The sequence below is a fragment of the Armigeres subalbatus genome, chromosome 2, assembly GCF_024139115.2.
Source record: "Armigeres subalbatus isolate Guangzhou_Male chromosome 2, GZ_Asu_2, whole genome shotgun sequence".
NCBI classification, from domain to species: domain Eukaryota; kingdom Metazoa; phylum Arthropoda; class Insecta; order Diptera; family Culicidae; genus Armigeres; species Armigeres subalbatus.
In genome coordinates, this window is record NC_085140.1 from 178,750,306 (window position 1) to 178,775,849 (window position 25,544).

Below are 25,544 nucleotides of genomic sequence, written 5' to 3' on the forward strand. Positions count from 1 at the left end.
TACAAGACGCTAATAAGACCGGTTGTCCTCTACGGACATGAAACATGGACAATGCTCGAGGAGGACTTGCAAGCACTCGGAGTATTCGAGAGACGGGTGCTTAGGACTATGTTTGGTGGTGTGTAGAGGCGAAGAATGAACCACGAGCTCGCCCAGCTCTACGGCGAACCCAGTATACAGAAGGTAGCTAAAGCCGGAAGGGTACGATGGGCAGGACATGTTGCAAGAATGCCGGACAGCAACCATGCTAATATCTTTGCCGAATAAACTCTAATCTTCTCGCGGTTTTCAGCATAACATTATGTATTTAATTCTTCACGATCTGAATGAGTATCATAGTTCTGCATCGTAAATTATGCCGTCTAACTGCAAATCACTGTTTGTGGATGTTTCTGCATACATTTTTGCATATAAGCTTCCAACGAGTTTAGCACCGGCCATACGTTGACCGATTTGGCTGAATTTTGTCCAGAGCATCAGGGCATCAAATAGAACCAAATAAAAGGGCGGCCCATCAAAACATTTGAAAAGGTGTTTTTTGAGCCACCCTACTGCGCCTACTTGGCCAATCCGGGACACAAGCGTATGAAATCGTTTCAAAAGATGTTTTGTCCTATCGGTTGTATGTCAATGCCCAGAATACCAATCCCCAGAATCAGTTCCCCAGAATGGTATTTCCCAGAATTCCATTTCCCAGAACGACCAATTCTCCAGAATGATATTCCCCAGAATGCACCATTTCCCCGAAAAGAAATCCCCAGAAAAAAAACCCGAATGACCCATTCCCCAGAAACCAAAAACCCAGAATGATCCGTTCCCCAGAAAAAGGTATCAGTCTAAGAAACTATGTTTTTCGCTGTCATTTCTATAAATTAAAAATACTAGATAGGGGGAATGACGGCTTTGGCAGGTTTTCTTTTATTATTGGCAGGGGTTTTTTATGACTGACTAGGTTCAAATTTGGCCTAAACATTCTTTGCATATCAAAGAATATTGTGGCAAAACTTCATAAAATTTGGTCGACAAAAATTCCCCCAAAAAATTGTATTGAAGTACGCATTTGCCCGGAATAAGGCAAAACGACATATGCTGTCTTATTTTAAAGCATGCATTTGCCCGGAATGGAGCCTATTTGATGTTTGTTAGGGCTCACATATAATACGAAGGAGCATATAATCCATTATACTCGTTGTTCATATTGGGGGAAGCCCATATGGCATAATGCCATTTGGCATAAAGCCGTTTGGCTATGACCATTTGGCATAATCGTTGAAAAGAGTATGAAATGCAATGGGTCGTAAGAATATATGATTTCCATTTTTAGAAGTATGTATTTACCTGGAATAAGACAAAAGAGTAGATGACTCCTTCTTTAAAAGTATGCGTTTGCCCGGAAAAAGGCAAACGAGTAGATAACTACTTCTTCAAAAGTATGCATTTGCCCGGAAAAGGTAAAAGAGTAAATCACTCATTTTTTTAAAGTACGCATTTGCCCGGGATAATGCAAAAGAGTAGATGACTCCTTCTTTAAAAGTACGCATTTGCCCGGGATAATGCAAAAGAGCAGATGATTTCTTCTTTAAAAGCCCGGAAAAAGCAAACGAGTAGATAACTACTTTTTCAAAAGTATGCATTTGCCCGGAAAAGGTAAAAGAGTAAATCATTCATTTTTTAAAGTACGCATTTGCCCGGGATAATGCAAAAGAGTAGATGACTCCTTCTTTAAAAGTACGCATTTGCCCGGGATAATGCAAAAGAGCAGATGACTTCTCCTTTAAAAGTATGCGTTTGCCCGGAAAAAGGCAAACGAGTAGATAACTACTTCTTCAAAAGTATGCATTTGCCAGGAAAAAAGGCAGAAGAGTAAATTACTTCTTCTTTAAAAGTACGCATTTGCCCGGGATGAAGCAAAAGAGTAGATGACTCCTTCTTTAAAAGTATGCATTTGCCCGGAATAAGGCAAAAGAGTAGATGACTCATTCTTTAAAAGTACGCATTTGCCCGGAATTTTACGAAGTATTCAGTCTAAGCTAGGAAATGGTGCATTCTGGGGTATGATATTCTGGGGATTAGGACATTCTGGGGAATGTCTTTCGGGGATGGAGGCATTCTGGGAAATGTCTTTCGGGAGATTATGGTATTCTGGGGAGTAGTGCATTCAGGGGAATTAATTTCTGGGGAATCACTTTCTGGGCAATGGGTTTCTGGGGTATGACATACAATCGTCCTATCAACTTATTACACCCAGTATGATGGTAGCTACTCGATTTTGTACGAAGAAATACCTCGAAATCTTGGGATTTTAAAGTATTTTTGAAATAACAAATGTTTTACGATCAATACTTCGTCTGAGGATATTGTGTAGTACACTGGGGTCGTCTTTCACACGAATCGTTTTAAGCGACTGATTTTACATGATTTTTCAGCCCGGGAAACATGTGGGAGCAGAAAATTATTTTTCGATGAAATCGTTATTTTTGTGCGGATTTTATTATTTACGCATTTTTGCGGATTAAGCGGAATGCCTCCCCCACGTAGAAACCGATTTCAGTGTATATTGTGTATTATGAGATGAGGGTTCGATTCCCGCTTCAGTCATGGAAGCTCTTCGATAGCAGAAATATTCTTCATTCTACTGGGTATTGTCCGTTTACTTTTGTAGGTGAGTGTTCAGTCTGAAAAACCACTGGCTGAAAACAGTGAAATTGTATTTTTCAATCTTCGGATGTTTCAGTCGTTTTCCTGATTACATATTCAGATTTTTAGACTTTTGCTGATTAAAGGATGCTTTTTGTACACGTTTTCTGAAATCCCAGTTTTTTTTTTCAGATTCTAGAGCAGACCTAAACTTATCAGAATATTTTTAGATATATTTGATTCCATAAACCACAAATCCTTAATATTCTCACATTCTATAGACCCTCCAGGATATTCAAATGCTTCAGATTTCTAAGATATTGCGTTATCCAGAGTCTTGCATATAAACTCAACTCAATAATCCTTGGGGTGCCTAGATTATATGATACTTACGGAAAATGTCTGTTTTCTCAAAATTATTCAAACCTTCATTCTTTAAATTCAATTGACCCTCTAGACTGCCCAAGTTATCCTTTTTCTGAGTAACTGGATCTCTTTAAGTTTGCAAGACACCCATTTTCTATAGATTTCATAGATTTTCCAAACTCTAAAGAATCATCATGGGATGCGGGACGTTTTCCGGGAAGCATAGCAAAGCGGGACAAGTATGCTGAATCCGGGACTGTCCCGCATAATCCGGGAAGTCTGATCACTTCAACGTAGGGTTATGTAAAGTTTAAGATATACAATTTTGAATTTATTTACAGACGTTGATCTTAGGCTGCTGTGGCCGCTATCGAATTCATGGTTGCGATGATTTGCCGAGCTACATTTATGCAGCGTCTCACAATCCTTAATGAAAATTTGAGTTTACTGCTGCTGACGCCAACGTCAGCCACTCGATGATCAAATTTTGCTGCTAAAACGCGGTAGATAACATCCATGCGAATCAGTTTATGCTCCTACTGGACTTCTGCTGACCAGCCAGCAACTTACTATACGTTTCAACCTTTCGATAAATTCGGTACGACGCTACCCACGAGTTACGCCGCCAATCCATGATCCCACGGTGCCACGTGACTTATGTGGCCTATCCTCGGATCTCGTACTACTATTACATCTTTATAGCAATTCCATCGATACTAAGTAGTCCCGATCAAGAATGCTTAACAAAATTATAACATGGGGAGTTATTTATTTCAGAAAAATAATATAACAAAATGTGTTATAAAATTGGCTGGTTAGTTGTTAAAATAACAAAAATTATATCAAAATTCCCTCTAGCCGTAACATAATTATATCAGAGGTTGTTACCTTCATTTCAACATTATAACAACCGTTGATATGATTATGAGGTACAAAAATCTACTCTCATGGTAATTGCCTACATCACGTATAAAAATGTGGTACGCTACAACGCCGGATTTCCATCCACAATGTAGGCAATTAACTTTGTACTAGCTATTAACATCGAACGTTGATTCAAGTTATACTGGAGGTGATTACCTCCGCTTTTTTCCAATATCAAAAAATGTAGGCAATTATTTTGTGTAAATATACATAACTAATGTTGTTATAATTTTGATATGAAATAAAACTGGCTGAAGACATATTTTTATCGAATTATCTAATTATAACACACGTTGTTTTAAATAACAACCATTGATAGCCCACTTTGACTGACGGCCAATTCGTTTTTCGACTCGGCGAACATCTGTTCCAAAAACGCACTCCGATAAAAACGTGAATATTCATTGCCTCTTGAAGTCGTATTTCGAATAAATCGATTCAAATCAAAACTGAATTGAGTTTCAATTTGAACTCTGTATTATCTGGCCATTTTAAAATATGTACATCACACGCTATGTTTAAAGGCAACTATTATGCAAAGTGAATGCACCTCGGATGTTAAGCCGTTGGGTCATAATTTTTGACCTCTAGTTAAAGGATTTGTGTCGATTGAAATAATTCATCGGTGAAAATTTGACTTTTTTACCATTTAAGGGGATATTTTTAACCTAAAAATCTATTCTGATTTTTTAAAATTTTTTTAAGGCAAGTTATATAAAATCCAGGCAACACATATTTTTCCTGATCCTTAAAGGGAAATTTTCATATAAAAACAATTTTCATATGATGAAAGTAGCAGAAGTTATACTAAAATTACTGTTGACGCCGAACATATATTTAATTTTTCGATAGCGAATCCTTGTGAAACTGCATATCTCATACGTGTCTGTTAAAAAAAACCAGCAACCCTGCACCGTCCACTTGTTACCATAGAAACAGAATTTAACGCTGGACAGGTCAAGAAAGATGCTCGATTATATTTCAATTGTGTTCATAATCATCTTCTGGAAGGAGGAGACTATGACACAATTTTAGACAAAACCCCTCCTCCAGCGCTACATTAGCTGGTGGGATTGATCTACCAAATTTTCGGCCCTGTAGCAAAAAAAAAACATCCAGACAAATCTGAAGTCTGGACATCAGAGGTCAACGCAACTCATCACGCTCAACTTTGTTTCACTGGGCGTTACTGCCAAAGTCTTTTAGTTAAACGGGGTGTTTTGAAAGGCAAATAATGCAATGGTTATCTCAAGGTATTGGAGAGTCTACCACAGGTACACGTAAAAAAATAACCTTATATGTTATGGCAAAAAACCATTCGAAAATACTTATACTCTTCATTATGCCACCTAATGAATGATCCCATATCAAAAAGCTAATAACATTCATAAGTTAATGAAAAGTATAAGTTTCGGAATGTATGTGACTAATGCGATGTATAAGTTTTTTCTTATACATATCATTAAGCGCCTGCTACGGCCAAAAAGTATTAGAAATCTTAATAATATATAACATTAAATTTTTTTACGTGTAGTTGATTGCTGTTCTAGTGTAACATTCTTGGACTTCTATTCAGACGCCATACGAGATTTTTGTAACAGTTTTTTGGATAGTTGGAGAGCAGCTGGTCTATCAAACATCGAAAAATTTCTTATTTTAATATTCCATGTTCTTGAATTTTGTGAGCGTATCACAGGGAGGCCTTATAAAATATACGGAGCAAACAACGGAAGCCATCCACAGAAATTTCTACACTATCTAGCAAAACTAAAAAAATGCCAGATAATTACGAACAGTATGCAAGTAAACTGTTATCCACGGTGGTAGCATATAACAGTGGTCACATAATGCAGACGTCCATTGAGGATCAATCAAGTTTGAAATACAGAACATAGGTATAAATACTACTTTGAACTAGTTCGTAGTTTTATTTTTTTGTTGATTTGAAATGTTAAAGAGTGATATTATGTTCTTAAATTTAATAATACTAGGAACTTTTTTCAAATAGGCGTAACTGTGTTTGACCTTGAAATTTGAAATGGCTAATACTCTCTCAATTCAGCATATTTTGTTCAGCTAACGGTACTACCAGATAGATCGGAATCCATTCTTCCTGTTAGGCACATAAGTTCACGAAAACAGATTAATTAATGAGCACAGTTGTCGTTCAAAAAATCAAGCTCAGAATCATGTACGCCCATTTGAAAAAAGTTCCTAGAATACTTCTTCTTATTGACATTACATAAACCACACTGACATATGCCGCCTCGGAGCTTTGTGTTCATTTAGCACTTCCACAGTTATTAACTGCGAGGTTTCTATTCCAAGTTACCATTATCGCATTCGTAGATCATGAGGCTACGATGATACCTTATATCCAGGGAAGGCAACAATATTTCCTAGACAAGACCGGGAATCGAACCCAGCCTCTTTTGGAATGGTCTTGCAGTGTAGCATTGCATCTTACCGCACGGCTAAGGAAGGCTCCAGATCGATTCATAATAAACCTCAAGAACATTTAAAACTGGCAGTAATTTTAATAAAACTTCTACAACTTTCATCATATGAAAAATGTTTTTATATGAAAATGTTTCTTAAAGCATCAGAAAAAAATAATTGTGGTTGGATTTTATATAACTTGTTTCAAAAAAATTTAAAAAAATCAGAAAAAGTTTTTAGGTTAAAAATATTACCTTAAATAGTAAAAAAGTCAAAATTTCACCGATGAAATATTTTAATCGACGCAGATCCTTAAACTAGAGGTCAAAAACTATGATCTAACGGCTTAACATCCGAGGTGCATTCACTTTGTTAGTTGCCTTTAAACATAGCGTGCATCACTCCTGTACATTGAATAAAATTGTTTTAAAATAATAAATCGGTTTTTAGAATTTGTTTTTCTAAAATTTCCGGGGTTTACGAAAAATTTTATCCCATCATCAAAAATGCCCGGGAAAGGGAAACTCTAGTTTGCGCTATATTAAGCTCACACAACAGCTCTCGTAGTTGTCTTGTTGATTGGTTGACAATTGAAATTGGAGGAACACGATCATTTTTACATAGGGCTATATTGTGATATCTGGTTAAGTGAAGAAATAATGTCACTGAAAATGACGTATAGCTGATTGGTTTTTGCAAATCTACCACTTCGTTTCAAGATTTATTTTTACTTTCACATAGTACTTAATCCATCTTAAAAATAATGGGAATATTGTATTCTATGTTTATGAACCAAATAGAAATGTAAAATAGCATAAGTGTAGTACTTCGAGATAAATTTTATCGCGCAATATTTAGTGTAGGTGTTTTATGTCTATTTTTGCTGATCACTTAGGTGCTGAATTAAAACAAATACGTCAAAACTACTGTCAAAGCATAAGTCTGGATAAAAAAAAGTCTTTTTTTCACTAGTAGACACAAATTATTCTGTGCAAACAGTCGAACTGCTGTCTACGTATGTAAAACATTTCTTCTATGATCCAAATCTGTCCTAAAACTTAGTATCAAATTAACTTAAAGCATAATTCCAAAATGAGTCAATTATGAAACAGTTTTTAGTTACTAATTATTTATCTCTTTTATTTATTTTTTATTTTTAAAGTAAATATGAAGACGCTATAAATATTTACAAATTATGCTTCATCTATCATGAGCACGGACAACATTATTTATGTACAATCGTAAAAAGTGCTTCGTAGTTTGAATTGAACATAGAACCAAAACAAGCTTGTTATGCTACAATGCATCGTAATGCTTGTTCTAAGACGATAATTGTCCTCTAATGAGCGTTACGGTTGACGGCGAAGCCCGTTTGCTGTTTATGCTCTGCACAGAGACTATCCGCATCCAGGGTATCCTAAGCTGGCTGTAATGAATCGTAATCAAAAATATGGTTTTGTTCGGTGCAAAGAAATGGTGGTAAGATTTTGGACTTGTGATATGGGCATTTATTTAGTTTCTTTGGGGTCTCCGGAAGCCGCATTTTGAGTATTGTCCGAGGCGGTGTCTATCGGTTTTCGCTCTTCCACATTTATCGATTCTTTCGTCTACAAGTAGAGTCGTTTTCATGATTATAACGATAAAGAAAAGAAAAGCATTGACAGGAGAGAGAGATGAAAATGGAACAAAAACTAAATTATAATTAATGTTGATAAAAAGTAAGAGGGAAGAACGTGCGATGTTAGCAGACTATGGGAGATGTTAAAGTTACTTTGACTACAGATTAGCACTTTCGCCTTCATGTACATGAGATTAGTGTGAATAATAGGATAAGTCTGATTTAATGTGATCGATTAATTTTATCATTTTGCTGACTGCACTAGCCTCTGCATGATGACAAATGATTTGGAAAAAGCTTAAATATATCCGTTAGCCGTTGGAAGAATCAGGATACCATGATGTCCTGCAGTTTGCAGTCATCCATCTTCAATGTCGTCCGAAACGGCTTATTAAAATTTCAAGATGTAGGATTCATCAACATTTCGGTTTTTCAAATCAATTTGATTTCACGATTTTATTTGGGGTCATTATGACCTTTGGTCACTTAGAACACCTAGCATTACGTCATTTTACGTTGGTGAGCCATCACGGTATAACGCTGGAAAAATCTAGAAAACGAACACGAAAGAAATGTATGCGGGCTTCTTTGACGGCCGCTTGACAATGAACCAGATTCTTCAAAATGCCGTGAAATCAGGTCCCAACGCGCCATCTGTTTTATCGATTACAAGGCGACATACGGGAGCATAGACCGCCTAAAGCTAAGGAAAATCATGGATGAGAACAGCCTTCTTAGGAAGGCTATAAAAGCAACGATAGGTGGAATGCAAAATTGTGTGAAGAATTCGGACATACACTCCAGTCGTTCAATCCCTTTCATGGCTGCTGTTCAATACTGCGCTTGAAGATGTCATGCGAAGAGTCAGGTGTAACAGCCGTGGTACTATTTTCAACAGATTCAGTTTGTTTGTTTCGCGGATGATGAACATTGTTGGTTAAACGTAGTTGAAACTTGTACAGACCGGCCTCCTGTAGGTCCGACCCTTATTCTTGTTTACGGACGAACGATACTTTCGATGTGCCACCAAACCGCAGAGTAATGTTTTAATAATTTTCCTATAGTGAACATAACGACTATGATTCGCAAAGCCAACTCATAGGTAAATTGTAGATGAATCCTGTTCAGATAGCATTTCGTCTGCGATCTTTTGCTCGCTATCAACTGATTTTCAACTAATCATTTTAATAGAAAATTATTTGGAGCTTTTAGTGGAAATTCATCACTTGTCATAATACAAGTTAGTACTATCTCGTCGAGTACAAACACTAGTGACGGCCTTAGTTTTGAGGCCTTACTATTATCGCGGAATATCTTCTTTGTGCGCCATACCCAAATTTTTTGAGCTAGTAATAACATATTCAATCCTCTCTCACTGTAAGCAGAATTTGAATAAATGAATCAAACAAAGAAGGAGGAGAATTAGAATAGCGAATCCCGGTAGTTATCAAACAACTGCCGATACACCGAGATCCGTAGGTTAACTCTCCGCGGTTTTCTGCAGCGAAAAAGTTAATTCAGTGTGCAAACTATTAAGGGTCTGTCTCATTTGGAGAATTAAACTTAAAAGTGACTGTTCGAAAATTAGCAAATAACCCGGTCACAAGAATGGCTGGTGCTACCCAGCAATTCCAATAAGACATCGATACAAAATGATTCGATATCTGTCAAAAGTAATCTTGCTCTGCGAGTAGGGTTATTTGATAATTATTGAAATGTCACTTTTGAGTTTAATTTCAGTTTAATTCTCCAAATGAGACAGACCCTAAATGCTTCAGATGCACAGTTTGCAGAACAACGATAAAAGAATGGCAAAATCTGTTCAGAATCATCAGAACAAATTTATTGAACTTAAGTGTAATAAAAAAAACAGAATAACCCACCTAGCGGTCGGTGATGGTGCCTTTCTCGTGTATTATAAAACAAGAAACACATAAGAGTAACAAGAAAAGCACATAAGAGAGATCAAAATTGCTCTTTCCATCAATTCATATTAATTTGTGTTCATCTGAATGTATTGCAGAAGTATTTGAAAAAAAATTCGATTTTGAAATTTTTTTTCCTGGGGCCCTTGGGAAAAATGAAAAAAAAAACATTTTTTTAATAACTCCGGAACGCAATGCCCGATTGGGCCAATTTTCAATAGGCCAAAATTAGGAAGGATTCCGCGTTGAATGCAACCTCGGATAAGGCTAAGTGTGTCTTACATTTTTTGTACATACACACATACAGACATCACCTTAATTCGTCTAGCTGAGTCGATTGGTATATAACACTATGGGTCTCCGAGCCTTCTATCAAAAGTTCGGTTTTGGAGTGATCCTATAGCTGTAAAGCTGTTTTTTCGGCGAAACTATTTGAATAAAAAAAATCGCTACCGACGCCATCGTTGCGAATACATTTTTTCAAGTAACCTTACGTTAGTTTTCATTTTTATGAAAATTACTTGCCAAACGATAATCTTGCGAAGAAATTTCACTACAGTGCTGCTGCAGTCGCTTACGAAGGACGATCGATAATTTCGCACCAAATCTCAACTGATGCCACCGATGGGAAAAAAATGCGCCAACTGATACCGCTACCGACGCCATCATTGCGACGACCGACGTCCGCTATACTGATATATGGCTGGGGCTGCCAAATCGCACCAAGCGCCCTTTAAAATTTAACCATTTTTTTGCCCAAGTTTTCATATAGGGGGAATGACGGCTTTGGTAGGTTTTGTTCTATTATTGTCAGGGGTTTTTTTATGACTGATTATGCTCAAATTTGGCCTAAACATTCTTTGCATAGCAAAGAATATTGTGGCCAAATTTCATAAAATTCGGTCGACAAACCCCCCCCCCCCCTGACAATAATAGAGCAAAACCTGCCAAAGCCGTCTGTTCCCCTAGCAGATTCAATTAATAACAAATCGTATTGGATATCCCCTAGCCCTATACCTGAGGATATCCTACAATAAATGTTCGCATGAATAGACATGGCCGAGCCATCTCCAGAAAGGATTTACGGTAAAGGCGGACGCTTCGATAGTTTAATTATTCTCAAATGACCCTCGCATACCTACTTCAACACCTTTCAAACCATTTCACAATTGTCGCAGCCTAGCGATAACTTTCGGATTCCGTTCTATCCCATCTGCTTTCGCACACACGCTGCTTCCTTCCACTATAAGAGTAGCATCGAGACCGATAAGCCAATGAAATTAAATATGAAACTGATCACGGTCGTACAACTTCTGTCTAATTTCCGTTTTACTTTTACGAACAAAATATCACAAGTCAGTCAAAAAGCCGCTAGGTGCGGTTTGGCTGAACCCCGACCATGTGTAGTCGCGCTGCGGCCTCCGCTCGCCCTATATCTTGATCGACTTGATGATAAGAACCACAGCTTAACTTTTTTCTTCACTATTTCATGAATTTTGAATTTACTTAAGTTTTCGCTTTCAAACCTGAACACCGAGGTGTCAACCCCCGCCAGGCCTCACTGCATCCGCAAAAATTATTATGGGGTCAAGAAGGCGACTATTACCGAAACTCTTCCAGCTGGGTTCAAGGGCAGCCCTAAGAGGGACGACTTGTGCAATAAAGCTGAATTGCGGGCAAAATTTTGAAATAGAATGCGAGTATAGAGGCACGCACAAAAATAACTTTAACCTTTGGTGTATGATGCCGCAAGAAATACTCGTTAAAAAATCAGATCGAATTATGAATATTTTATTGCCAAGTTTGTAAATCTACACACCAGAGCCCAGAGGAACGCGTGCAGTCAAATAATTGTTTACCAATAGTCTTGATTTTTGCCTTTCTCGTATTTTTTTTTTATAAATTAAGAACTGTCATCAATACTAGTCGTAAGTTTTCCCCAAAAGGAACACAAATATAGTTCAGCAGCATCCATCTCCGAACACAGCAGATAAGATAGACACTCTATGGTGTAGCTTTCGAAATCTTTATTGGAGAAAACATTTCAAATAATACACCAAATTCAATCGTGACTCATTCGTTTCTTTGTCTCTCTTCCCCTCTTTTTGTGATTTTTTTGTTGTTGTTTTGTTTTATAATCAATATCCTATGAGCCTATTTGCAACCTAATTAATATTATTATTATAATTAATAACTAATATTTTGTATCATTCTCGCAGTTGTTTCAGATGTTTATTTTATTAAACCTAATGAATAACTAAACTCTTTTGTTACGCCTGCAGTTATTATTTAATAAGGATTTTCTCTCACAACAATACATACAGGGATGTGTTTTTGTGAAATAATAGTGCGTTTGAGTGCCTTTGAATGCTTGGGTGTGCCCTATGAATGAGCTTGTGAAACTCGGCTTTTTACCGTATTATGCTGGGTTAAACATAATCTACAACGTAGCAATTACTACAAATTAGTGTTCGAAGGAATAAAAGGAGAGCGGGAAGAAACTAATAAGATGCTCTGAGTTTACATTCCTTGACTAAATTTAATTATCTTTTTACACAAAAAAATGAACCAAAACAAACGTAAATAAATATGTACTTGCGTTGGTATCAGTAGGTTTTGGTCTTAAGATCAATCTCGCCTTACCTGTTGCTTTATTACCACTTGCGGTTGGATAAGTTCATCAAAGTTGAACATTTCTTGCTCGGGTGGATTAGTGGTCGTTGTTGCTGCACTGGTCGCCCCAGCCGTACTTCCTCCTGTGGTGGAGCTTCCAGCCACACCTGCACTAACGGTTCCATTTTGACTGCTGTCATCCGAAGCGTCATGCTTTTGATGCTGCTCGCCGACCTGATCCTGCGCTTGAAGAATAATGTGACCACTTTCAGTGAGGATGGCTTGCTGTCCGTCGGCGTCTTCGATATGGTGTTGCTCTTCGCCTTCGCCCTGCTGTTGAAGTTGCAGCTGTATGTGCTGTTCGCCGCCTTCGCCGCCAGCCATTACGGTTAGATTGCCCTCTTGGTCTACTTCACCGGAGGTAGCGAACGCCACCGACACCGGAATTTGCAGCCCATCTTGTGTGGTTATGTGAGTTCCCTCGGCGTTGAGTTCACCTTCTTGCGACTGCTGGATGACGATATTACCGTCGGCATTCAGGAGTGAGGCGTCAATCAACTGTTCCTGTCCGTCGGCACCCTGGACGAGAATCATTTGTCCCGTCTGCCCATCGCCACCAATCATCTGCAGTGTTTCCCCTTCACCCAAACCTTCACCGCCCTGCATAACTACGCCCACACTTTGTAGCAGTTGCTGAATCTGCTCGCTATCGGTGCCCTGAACCAAAATTTGATTTCCATCGGCATCCGTGGTCAGTATGTGGTTGTCCAGCTGCAGCAGCTGTCCGTTTTCATTGAGAATAAATTTAATTTGCTGTCCGTCGGCATCCTGCATTCCTTCCAGCTCCATCGGAACACCTTCGGCATTGGAATTTTGACTGTTTTGTGACTGTTCGCCGTCATCTTCCAAGCTTGGCATACTGACGGGTATATTCAAAGGTTCCTGCTTGAGCTGGGATTGATTCGCTTGATGTTGTTGCTGCTGCTGATGGTGGTCATCGCCTTGATCGAGCGTGGGCATATCAATGCCAACAGAGGCTTGTTGTTGGATTTGATTCTGGACAACCTGTTGGAAGGCAAAGAAGGAAACACGTTTTAGAATAGCAATCATAAACAGGATTGTATGTCATACCCCAGAAACCCATTGCCCAGAAAGTGATTCCCCAGAAATTAATTCCCCTGAATGCACTACTCCCCAGAAAACCATTCCCAAGAATACCACAATCCCCAGAAAGACATTCCCCAGAATGCCCCTATCCCCCGAAAGTCATTTACCAGAATGCCTCCATCCCCCGAAAGACATTCCCCAGAATACCATACCCCAGAATGCACCATTTCCTAGCTTAGACTAAATACTTCGTAATTGCTTCATCCCGGGCAAATACGTACTTTTAAAGGAGTCATCTACTCTTTTGCCTTATTCCGGGCAAATGCATACTTTTAAAGAAGGAGTCATCTACTCTTTTGCATTATCCCGGACAGATGCGTACTTTAAAAAAAGGGTGATTTACTCTTTTACCTTTTCCGGGCAAATGCATACTTTTGAAGAAGTAATTATCTACTCTTTTGTCTTATTCCAGGTAAATACATACTTCTAAAAATGGAAATCATATATTCTTACGACCCATTGCATTTCATACTCTTTTCGACGATTATGCCAAATGGTCATTATGCCAAACGGCTTTATGCCAAATGGCATTATGCCATATGGGCTTCCCCCAATATGAACAACGAGTATAATGGATTATATGCTCCTTCGTATTAGATGTGAGCCCTAACAAACATATCAAATGGGCTCCATTCCGGGCAAATGCGTGCTTTAAAATAAGGCAGCATATGTCGTTTTACCTTATTCCGGGCAAATGCGTACCTCAAAATAAGTATTTTTGCATAGAAATCTCGCTTAACTTTTCAAAAGGACCTAAGTAACATTTTTTCATGCAGTATTCAAATTAATTCATGAAAAAAATGTTACTTAGGTCCTTTTGAAAAGTTAAGCGAGAAATATAGTATCTAGTATTTTTAATTTATAGAAATGACAGCGAAAAACATAGTTTCTTAGACTGATACATTTTTTCTGGGGAACGGGTCATTCTGGGTTTTTGGTTTCGGGGGAATGGGTCATTCGGGTTTTTTTTTCTGGGGAATGGGTCATTCTGGGGATTTATTTTCGGGGAAATGGTGCATTCTGGGGAATATCATTCTGGAGAATTGGTCGTTCTGGGAAATGGAATTCTGGGAAATACCATTCTGGGGAACTGATTCTGGGGATTGGTATTCTGGGCATTGACATACAACCATAAACAGGAGTGAGTGGTATTGAAGATGAGTCAACAAAGAACCTTTCTTGGTCAAACTTTTAATATGAAGATTCTCTCTTTACTGTCCACACTCCCGGAAATAAATATGAGTAACGTCTGGCCTTAATTTTTGAACGAAATGCACATCTCGCAACTTTTTTTAAATAGCCGTAGGGGAAAGTGGGGCAAAACTTACTTAGTCGAGTTAAGTACGAGACACTGAAGACGACCTTACTGTTGAGGTCGAAATACGTATCTGTCACGATACAATTAAGTGGTGGAATTAAATGGGATTGTACAAACTCGTCTTATGACAAGTGACATTTTTCAACCTAAATATCTCTTGAAATATTCGTTAGAAGTTGGTTAAGTGGAAACTCAATTTTTCTTATAATTTCTTAATCACTTAATTTGAGGTTTCGTTGAAAACAAAATGATATCCACCTATGCTTATTTATGCCTAATAGTTTACCCACATCCAATTATTAGGATGAGATTTGAAGAAAATATAATCGATAGAAAACTTAGAAAGTTTGGTGGCCAAAATTGGCAATAGTTGGAATTTTCTATGACGTCTGAATGTCCACGAAATCGTCCTCCGGGAGATCAGGAATATCAGTGAAAATGGTCAATTCCAAAAGTTCATCCCACAGCTTTGCTACACTGAGGATACTGGCCGTAAGAACATCATAAGATTCTCTTTTGAAATTTCGCCACAAGAAAATGTATTGATTTTCATACGATTCTCTAATGAAATGCATTTCATACGACAATCTTATGAAATATTTTCAGTATGTTTAAAAAAATGTAACCCGGTTGCGAACCATGGACGTCGTGATTAGGTGGCGTGTGCTTACACCACACGTCCACTGACGCTTCAAGGAAGTGTCTTGTTGGATATACAATAAAAAGATAGATTTGACCAAAACAAGATCTTACGATTTTCATAGTTCAATTCTAATGAAATATTTTCATAAGTTCTGTCGTATGAAAATCTTACGACCAGTATCCTCAGTGTACTTTTCGCTTTCATTCACATGGGTGAATTATGTATATGCAATCAATATCGAAAATCCTCCGTGATATGCAATGACAATAATAAAAGTCGAGTCAAGTAAGAGACACTGAAGACGAGCTTACTGTTAAAGTATACTTTTACAGTATAAAAATACGTACATATCTGTCAAAGGTACGATCAAGTGGTGGAATTAAATGGAATTGTACAAACTCGTCTGATGACAAGTAAAGACATTCCACTGATAGCTCAGAATAATTTTCTTATCAATAATAAAAATTCCTCAGTAAAATCCGGACCATCCGTAAAAGATATCAAATCCAACAGTTGAATTCCTTCGAAGCTTATCCAGAAGCTCCTCTGGAAGTTCTTCAAGAACTTCCTTCGGAAGTTCATCCATAAGTTTTTCGGTAATCCCTTCGGAAGTTCATCAACTATACCTTTGGAAAGTTCTTAAAGGCAATCCTCTAAAAGTTCTTTTGAGAATTCAGAGAGTTCCTCCGCAAAACCCTTCAGAAGTTCATCAAGTAATTTCCCGGGGAACTGCTCCGGGAACTCCACCAAACTTCTTCCGGAAGTTCCTCTGGGAATTCCTCCAGAAATTCTCAAGGATGTATGAATCCGGAATTCTTTTTGGAATTGGCCACTTTCACGGATGTTCCGAATCTTCCGGAGTACACAGAAGACTTTAACTATTGATTGCACCCACAATTTGCCAGAATGAAGAGTTATCAAAAAATCGCGAAGCTCTGGGATGAACTTTTGGAATTACGGATGTTCCGGATCCATTTTACGGATGTTCCGGATCCTGCGGAGAATTATTTCTGGGACATTTGGAGGTCACAGAACACATTTACTATTGATTGCACCCTCAATTTGCCAGAATGAATGGTTACGAAAAAATCGCGGAGCTCTGGGATTAATTTTTATAACTGGCCATTTTACGGATGTTCCGGATCTTCCGGAGGACCGTTTCTGGGACATTTGGGGGTCACAGAAGACTTTAACTATTGATTGTACTCACAATTTGCCAGAATAAATGGTTATCAAAAAATCGAGAAGCCTAGGATGAACTTTTGGAATTGGCCATTTTACGGATGTTCCGGATCTTCCGGAAGACCGTTTCTGGGACATTTGTAGGTCACAGAAGGCTTTAACTATTGATTGTATCCTCAATTTGCCAGAATGAATGGTAACCAAAAAATCGCGAAGTTCTGGGATGAACTTTTGGAATTGGCCACTTTTACGAATGTTCCGGATCTTCCGGAGGACCGTTTCTGGAATATTTGGGGGTCACAGAAGACTTTAACACTATTAATTGCACACACAATTTGCCAGAATGAATAATTACGATAAAATCGAGAAGCTCTGGGATTAACTTTTAGAATTGGCCAATTTTACGGAAGTTCCGGATCTTCCAGAGGGCTTTCCGATGACCGCTAGAGGGATAAATTTCCCCAGAAATAGCATATACAATATAGCAAATACAGTTGGGATCATCAGAGCACATATTTGCAAGCAATTTTATGTTTCATAGGTACAGGGCTGGTAGCGACCGATGCCGCTCAAAATAGTGACTTTAGTGACCAAAGCTGACGAAAAAAGGGACGAAATAGTGACTTTCAGTTGCAGAAAAAGTGAAAAAATAGTGACTTTCAGTTTCAGTTGCAAGTGCGATGAGACGAAATCAAGCTTTTTTTGGGTCGAATGAGAAACTTTTTTTTTTCGTAATTTGTGGCGGAAAACATCTTCCACTCACCACTCTTATCTCTTAGAACGAACTCAGAAGAGAAACGAAATACGTACACGCTAACTTTTATCCAGGGCTGGCATACTCCTCAGAGTAGTCAAAATGTGCATGTCTTTCGCACTCCTCAAAAAGATCGGAGAGAGTGTGTTTAGATTATCGCTCATTTTTTCTCTTCCTCAACGCAGTGAGGCCTCTTTGTGTTTTTACTCTGCAGCGAATGCATTTGTCAGACACGAAGAGTTGAGGATAAATGATGAAATAAACACACCGTGTTCCTCAATGAGTTTTGATATAACGGTGAATCGAACAGAATGAAAGTAAACATTGTTAAAGTTTAACGTAGCTGTTGATACTTTTCATGCGTAATTAGATATTTTTGTTTTTGCTTGCTTTTGGGATGTCTGTGGGCAAAACTATTCAGAAGCTGTATTACCAACATTATTACGCCACACCTGTCGCTTTAAAATGTGTTACTGGCAATTTCTAAATACAATTTTCGTCAGGTAATCTCAGGTAATTAAATCGAAACAAAACAGAAAACAATGAACTTATATAAAGTTCCATTATTTCATTTCAGTGCTATATTTTTTCTTGATGCATTATGCCCAAAATACTCCTGCTCTGATAACGAGTTATTATGTGTTTGCCGTCGAAATATTGATTCACCCTTATTATTTGAACGTCACCTTAGGTGAACGACCTCTAACCGCTTTAATCTAAATTGCTTCTAGAATTATCGAGAATTCTATTTTTAAATCTTTCTAAATACAATCGGAACCTAATCTAAATCCTTTTTAAATTCAATCCACATGCATTGCGAATTCATTTTAAATCCAATCCAATTTCAATTCATTCCTAATCTAATTCAAACAAAATCCAAAGTTGAATCCAAATCCGTTCGAAACCCAATCCAAACCTAATGTAAGTTCAATCCAGATTCATTTTAAATACCGTGAAGTACCCTAATTTCGCGCACTTAAGATCTGACAAAGTTAAAACGTTCATTAAAAAACATGTAGTGACCATTTGGAAACATTTGCTACTGCATCACATAGTAGAAGGATTCTAGGTTCTCAAAAAAATGTTACTTGCAAATTTTGCTGCTATTTAAAAAAAATTGGAGTATGAATCCGAGACCGTTGTATGCTCCTTATTTCGCGCAAGAAAATAGGATAGTTCCTAATTTCGCGCAAAAGTGTTCCTAACTTCGCTCATGTTTGGAATTGAATATCGTTATTGGTTTGATGAAATATAATCAATTAACCAATAGAAGCATGCATCCATTGTTCAAAATATGCAGATAATGGTATCAGACAGCCGTCAGTGACCCATTCTTTAATCGAAATGGTATGTGCCTATATTTCGACCCTGGAGCTTTGCTTAGATTTTACTTCATGCATTTTAGTTGACACAAGTCATAACTCCTAAAATATCGTTTGCTTATGAAATATGTACCATATTTTAAGAAAAAAGGCATTGTGTAAGCAATGTTCAGCTGGTGTATGAAAAAAGTTTAAATTTTCGAGACGTCATGAAAGAACTTCTTAAATTCCGCTATCTCTTACATAGGACATCTTCAAAAATGTGTTTTATTCAAGACATTTTCAATATAATATACATTATCGAAAAAGCTGCTGTAATTTTATCTTAAGTTTAGCATCATTTTACACATCGCACATTTTAGCATCATTTCACACATCGGATTAGATAGCTATTGCAGGCACTGATCTATAAGATTTTTCAAGTCAACATGTCGGTGGTTATCCGCCTGAAAATTAGATAAAAAGCGTATGGGAATGAACTTTTCGGGTTCTATTCAGTGTGAAACTGTTCTGTGTATTATATTGCTTTTGTTTAATTAGAATGTTGCAAATGAAACTACGCAACAACAATAAACGAAATTAGGCACCATAATTACTCTCATATACCTAATTTCGTTCACAAAGCGAAAGTCTAAATAAACACAAAATACATAAAATTTTACACTTTTCAATAGTAATGACGAATAAACATATCTAACAGAGCATAATGGATACAAATATTTCCAAAAAGTAGCCAGTTTTGTACAATAAAATCATTTGCTTACTCGGGTCATGTTCTTCGTCGCTGTGCTAAGCACAAGCAAATATGGCGGTCGATGGGAGGATCAAATTGAAATAATTTTATTTGGTGTACTAAACCAAGTTTGTTTTTCAAATTTTTTCGTGAAAAACATTCAACAACAATGATATTTTGTAATCCTCCAGATTTTTCAATTTTGACTGGTACCTAAAAATTGAAAACAATAAATGATTTTATAATGCGCGAAGTTAGGGCGCGCGCGAAATTAGGGCACATCACGGTACAATTCTAATCCATTCCAAGTTAGAAATGTATCCTCAAACCGAACAAAAAATCACGGTGGCCGAAAAACTTCTAGCCGCACCGTGCTGCCAAAAAGCCAGGAACTTATTTTTAAGTATAGAAATAATCCTGCATCATTAATATACACATTCATTTTAATCAAAACGCTCATGTTATTATCTATGATACTGCCATCCGTCTTTTTATTACATCTTTTCAGAAACCCAGAAGTCTATTTATCGATCTTTGAACCAGAATGAAGAATATTCCGAACTATCGGTTTTCTATCTCTGAAGACAGCATATAGCCAAAACTAGCTGGTGTTGAAGAAAGGTCCTCCTTCATCCAGGACATGCGAATTGAAACTTGGTGAGAGAATTCCATTATATATATATATATATATATATTATATATATATTATTTACCAAATTATATTGAAACCATATGATTATTACCAAACAAAAACACCATCAGGGCACCCGATTGAAGCGATTTGGATAGGAAGAGTGGAATCGCCAACTTCCTATTGTTAACATCTCGTGGATAAAGGGCGGGCTCTTCTCCCCATCTATTGGGTCAATCTGGGAAACGAGGGCTAGGTTATATTATTGTCTGTACTAACTTTCTTCTGGAAGGAGATTCTCTATTCATCCCGTGGATTCGCATAAGTGTCTCTGCTTATGGAACCACCCCACCCATTTTTGGCCCTTCATACAGGAGTTTGATGAAATACAAACAATAATATAATCATGATCAAATCGTTTGTCAGATATGGCCAGTGCTATCGGCAGGTGCCTTGCTACAATAGATGGTAGTATCATCATCATCATCATCATATGAATTGGAAACCCAGCAAAGATGGGACATATATGTGATTCTCGGCAGTATAGTTCTTGGTAAAACAGCGGAGAATTAAGTCGCCCAAGGAATCAAGTCTTCCCACCTTCCCCTACTTTATAAAGTTTAAGCTTTAAAACAAAATCGGAATCGGCAGGTCTTCTACTTGCATGACTGTATACCAATTTTTCAAATTGTGACGTAAAACACCTTTAGTTAGCATGAGGTGAACCGGTCAAGGGCCGAAAACCTCATTAATAAAGACAATAAAAAAAACCTTTAGTTAGCTACTGCTGAAATGCCAATAAGAGCAGCGAGTTAAATGGCTGGCGAAGTTTCTGAGCGATCATTTTTCCAAGATCCGTAATTTCATTTCCGTCATGGTCAAAGCATCTTCCAACATAAAGCTTTATTTAAAAAAATCTTACCCAATAGTTTCAAAATAGTTGAAAATAGTGACTTTTTGCGAGAAAAAGTGACTTTAGTGACTTGAAGTCGAAAAAAGAGACTTTTTAGTGACTTACCCGAAAAAAGTGACCCGCTACCAGGCCTGTAGGTAACATGAAACTAGAAAATTTGGTGCTAAATTGAGAAGCTCAAACAGTACTTCTTTAGTACAGGTTCCCCGGGGACTAGAGAGGTCAATTTGAATGAATCACCACATGGGCTTGTTATTGGAACCTACAGCTTTCGTTTGGTGCCTAAAGATCAAAAATCGGTTGAAATTTGAGTTTTTGTGATCGTGATGAAATCTTGGGTCTAAATGTACCCCAATGCACAATGTGTCACTTTTTTGTGGCGCCTCTCCTAGATGTCGTTGGAAGCTGATTTTCTCAGGGAATCTTTCCGAAAGATGGGAAAAGTCAGAATTTTTCAGATTTTTATCTCGCTGCGTTTCAAAGTTACAGCGGTGTTTTGGGTGTGCTTGGGTCGAAATGGACCCCAATGCACTAGGAAGGTTAGGATATTATATCGATGAAACGAAAACTGATATTACCGATTGTATCGATTTGAGGAACAGCCCTGCATAGCTGAATAAACTATTCCCAACTGATAAAGAGAAAATACTGTGGTACACTTACCATTTTACTTTCGATGCCATCCACCGCTTGTTGCTGGGACTGTTGTTGCTGCACGAACGTTGCCGTCTGTCCCGATGCCGCTCCCCTATCCTGACCCTGCTGCGCCAGCGTTATGCTGTACGTGATGTTACCACTAGCATTGTCCTGGCTAGTGATGACCAGATTATCACCGGTGTTGATGTCGTTTTTGTCCGAGTGGATTTTCTCGAAAATGCTCTCGAGATCGCCATCGGAGATGGTGTTGCTATGGCTGGTGGTTAGTCCGCCGGTGGCAGAAGTAGTACCCGATGTCAGGAGCTTTCCATGTAGCTCCTGGCCGCCATTGTTCAGTGCAGCCGCATGCTGGTTGATCATCTTTTTACTATTGGAAATGGTGGTTCCGCCGATCGTCTGATTACTGCTGATCGGTGCATGGGTGCTTCCCACGCCCGGACCGGTGTGCATCTTCATGTGCTGACTGTATAGCTTCTCGTTGAGGAATGTCAGGGAGCAGGTGTTACAAGAGTGGAATTGAATTGATTTGGCGTCGATCGTTTCCCCTATGGTTTCTCGCAGCGCTTCATCTATTGAGGCCTGCAGCAGTTTCTGAGTCGACGAATCGGCCACCTGGTTAACCACAGGGACCTCATTCTTGATGTGGATCTGCGATAGTGGAGGCTGCTGGTGTAATATCTGCTGTTGAGGCTGTTGTTGGGATTGAGACTGCTGCACCGTTGTGATCGTTGTGTGCTTTTGCATGGAGGGATGCTTCTTGACATTTTCATGGGTTTCCAAGTGTTTCATCAGAAGCTCACGCTTATTGAACGTAACGTTACAAATGCCACACTTGAAATAATCCGGTTGATGGTTCTTCGCATGTACAGAGGCCTGTTCGCGCGTTTCGAATCGCATTAAGCATACCCGACATTTGAACGGCTTCAATTTGATGTGTTTCCGAAGGTGATCATCGTAGTTCTGTTTGTCGGGGGTTTTGTACGTGCACATATTGCAGGCGTACAACTGAGTTATCGTCGTTCCGGGATTTTGCTGGTCTATGATTTTGATTTCGGTCGCTTGTTGAGCAGGGTGTTGGTGCTCCTGGGCATTGTGTTGTTTCAGAAGAGCAACAGAAGCGAAGATCTTCTTGCACAGCTTGCAGCGATACGCCGATGAAGTAGTCGTTGTAGCAGTAGCAGTTGGAGTCGCTATCTGCTGCTGGCTAGTGTTGGCTTTACACTGTTCGTAGTGAGGTTGGAATTGAGTAAGATCCTGCGTTTTGAAATCACAGGACATGCACTTGTACATTTTAATCGGGTTCCTTCGGATCGTGGCTGTCTGCACCGGCTGAGCTGTACTGCTGACTATATTGGCTCCATTGTTTATGGTCTGTATTTGTTGGGGTTGTTGAGGCTGTAACTGTTGCGTTACAATTTGTTGTTGTGGTTTTTCGAACATGTTCGACAGTTGATTTTCAATATCCATTGAACTATTGTTCATATCCGACATACCGGACGTGTTGGTTTTCCGTGAAAGTTCGTTCACGTCCTGTCCGGAGTCGTTAATCGATTTTATACTGTACTGGGTCAAAGTCGTACTCGAGGTACCGAGCTTTTGAATCTTGGCGGGCGGTGCGGCTATTCCAGGGTCATCATCTAGGATGTTATATTTTCTGTGGATATAATTCGTTAACGTATGCCGCACATGCTCGAGATCTGTTTCGAGTTTGTCCATCTGATTGAACAGTGTGATACACCTCCTACACACGACGTCGTCTGTGCCGATGATGACCATGTAGCCTTCGCCTACAATTTTTGCAATCTTTGACGTGAATTCGGTTTGGGAAGTGGTAGTTGACGCTTCCGTTAAAAGCGTGGCATTGATGCCCGCATTGTCTCCACAAACGTAACATTTTTGCTGCTTCGAAACGTAGCTATTGGTCGTCGTGATCGATACGCTCGTTTGATTATTGATGGGCTTCTTCTGGATCATCCTCGGTTGGTTTCCAGGAATCCCGGTGACACTCACGGCACCACTTTGCAGGAGGCTGTTTATTTTACGCACTGCGTTCATCTGCATTGTGTTTTGTTGTTGCTGCTGCTGTTGATGATGCTGTTGCTGCGGATGTTGGACTGTCGTTGTCGTAGTAGCGCTATAAACCTGCGGTAGACGTAGTAAACATGAATTAGTTTTATCTCAAGTTTATCAATTTTTCTGTAAAATAAGAAATTTTGTTTTTCGATCTCTCACGTTTTCAGCATACAAATACTTTTTGCCTTTTTCGTTCAACAAAACTGAGCTTGAGCTTGAGCTTGAGCTTGATTGACTGTTCGTAGTTGCTACTCCATTATGACCAGATCAGCTGTTCTTGCACAGGGAACCAACAGATGTTTGCTTGGGACTAGCACACATCTTCAATGTACAAGTACTGGTGATCTCATTTGTTAGGTCATACTGGCGCCTGCCACGTCAGAATGCAAGTCAATGTAGGGAAGGGGGAGGAAATGATGATGCAATCACTCGCCCACTGCAAGCCGAATATACCTCTGCACTTGCCACGAGTTCATGCGGAATTTATTGGAATTTCTGGGTTAGGTTGGAGAGGCAGAGGTCCGTCTTGGTTAACGAGCTGCCATTGTGATAGATAGGAGAAGGTAACTCATGGAATTTCTAATTGGATGTAGGAAACGAGCTCTATAGTTCATTTCCAATTCTAGCAGATTACTGTTAGAATACTCAAGTTGAAGGTATAGGAATAGTAATGGAAACGGTATGGAAGTCCATTTCCAGTTCTAGCGATTGCTAGAACATGAGAAATAAAGAGAATGATGCAAAGTAGGAGAATGGAACGGACCCTGGGATTGAACCCACGACCTCCTGCGTATGAGGCAGAAGCAGTAGCCATATGACTACCAAGTCCGCTATTGCCTTTTTCATTCAACAAAACTGTATTAAAAAGCCAAAATTTATATTAGAACGCAGACGGCACAAAGGAACACGATTCATATACCTTCTTCTTCTTCATTGGAATTACATCCCCCACTGGGACATTGCCACCTTGCAGCTTAGTGTTCATTCAGCACTTCCACAGTTATTAATTGCGAGGTTTCTAAGCCATGTTATCATTTATACATTCGTATATAATGAGACTAACACGATGATACTTTTATGCCCACAATTTGCAATCCGAAAATTGCCTAGACCGGCACCGGGAATCGAACCCAGCCACCCTCAGCATGGTCTTGCTTTGTAACCGCGCGTCTTACCGCACGGCAAAAGGGGGCCCCACCATTCATATACCTACCTCATTCAATTACATACATATTAAATAACGTTTTTAACGACTGTTCAGATTACAGAATTAGCAACGGAAGTCGCATGCCACAATACTTATTAATAGTTAAGAACGGAGTATCTTTATATATACATAAAAATGGGTCCTATGTGGCAATATAACTCACGAATGTATGGACCGATCTGCAAGATTTTCTCAAAAATCGATTCGACTTGGTATCAGCTGTGTTTATTTCTTTATATGAATAGATAGAACATTTCGACGGGAACTTGTTGAACAAAAGTTGAACAAATTTTAAATACTAAGTTTTTATGAGTACACTGGATTCTGTTTTGACACGATTTACATTTTCTCAATTTTGCACTCATCCTGAATTTTGAACGCATATTAATTATCATGTGATTTTTCTTTGAAAACAGAATCCT

The 25,544-nt window shown here is 38.6% G+C and overlaps 1 protein-coding gene across 5 annotated transcripts in view; it reads right to left on the minus strand.

Moving 5' to 3' along the window:
* Positions 1 to 7,052: 7,052 nt before the first annotated feature.
* The window catches only part of LOC134211308 (uncharacterized), a 49,659-nt gene continuing 31,167 nt past the window's right edge, over positions 7,053 to 25,544 (minus strand). For 4 of the 5 annotated variants that reach the window (XM_062688051.1, XM_062688054.1, XM_062688052.1 and 1 more), the window contains exons 2-4: positions 21,849 to 23,984; positions 12,553 to 13,587; positions 7,053 to 7,973 (exon numbers count right to left, since the gene is read on the minus strand). In XM_062688051.1, coding sequence (XP_062544035.1) covers positions 7,875 to 7,973; positions 12,553 to 13,587; positions 21,849 to 23,984 — 3,270 coding nt within the window. In that variant the 3' untranslated portion in view covers positions 7,053 to 7,874. The remainder of the gene's footprint in view (positions 7,974 to 12,552; positions 13,588 to 21,848; positions 23,985 to 25,544) is intronic. The other variant, XM_062688053.1, reaches the window with a different exon arrangement.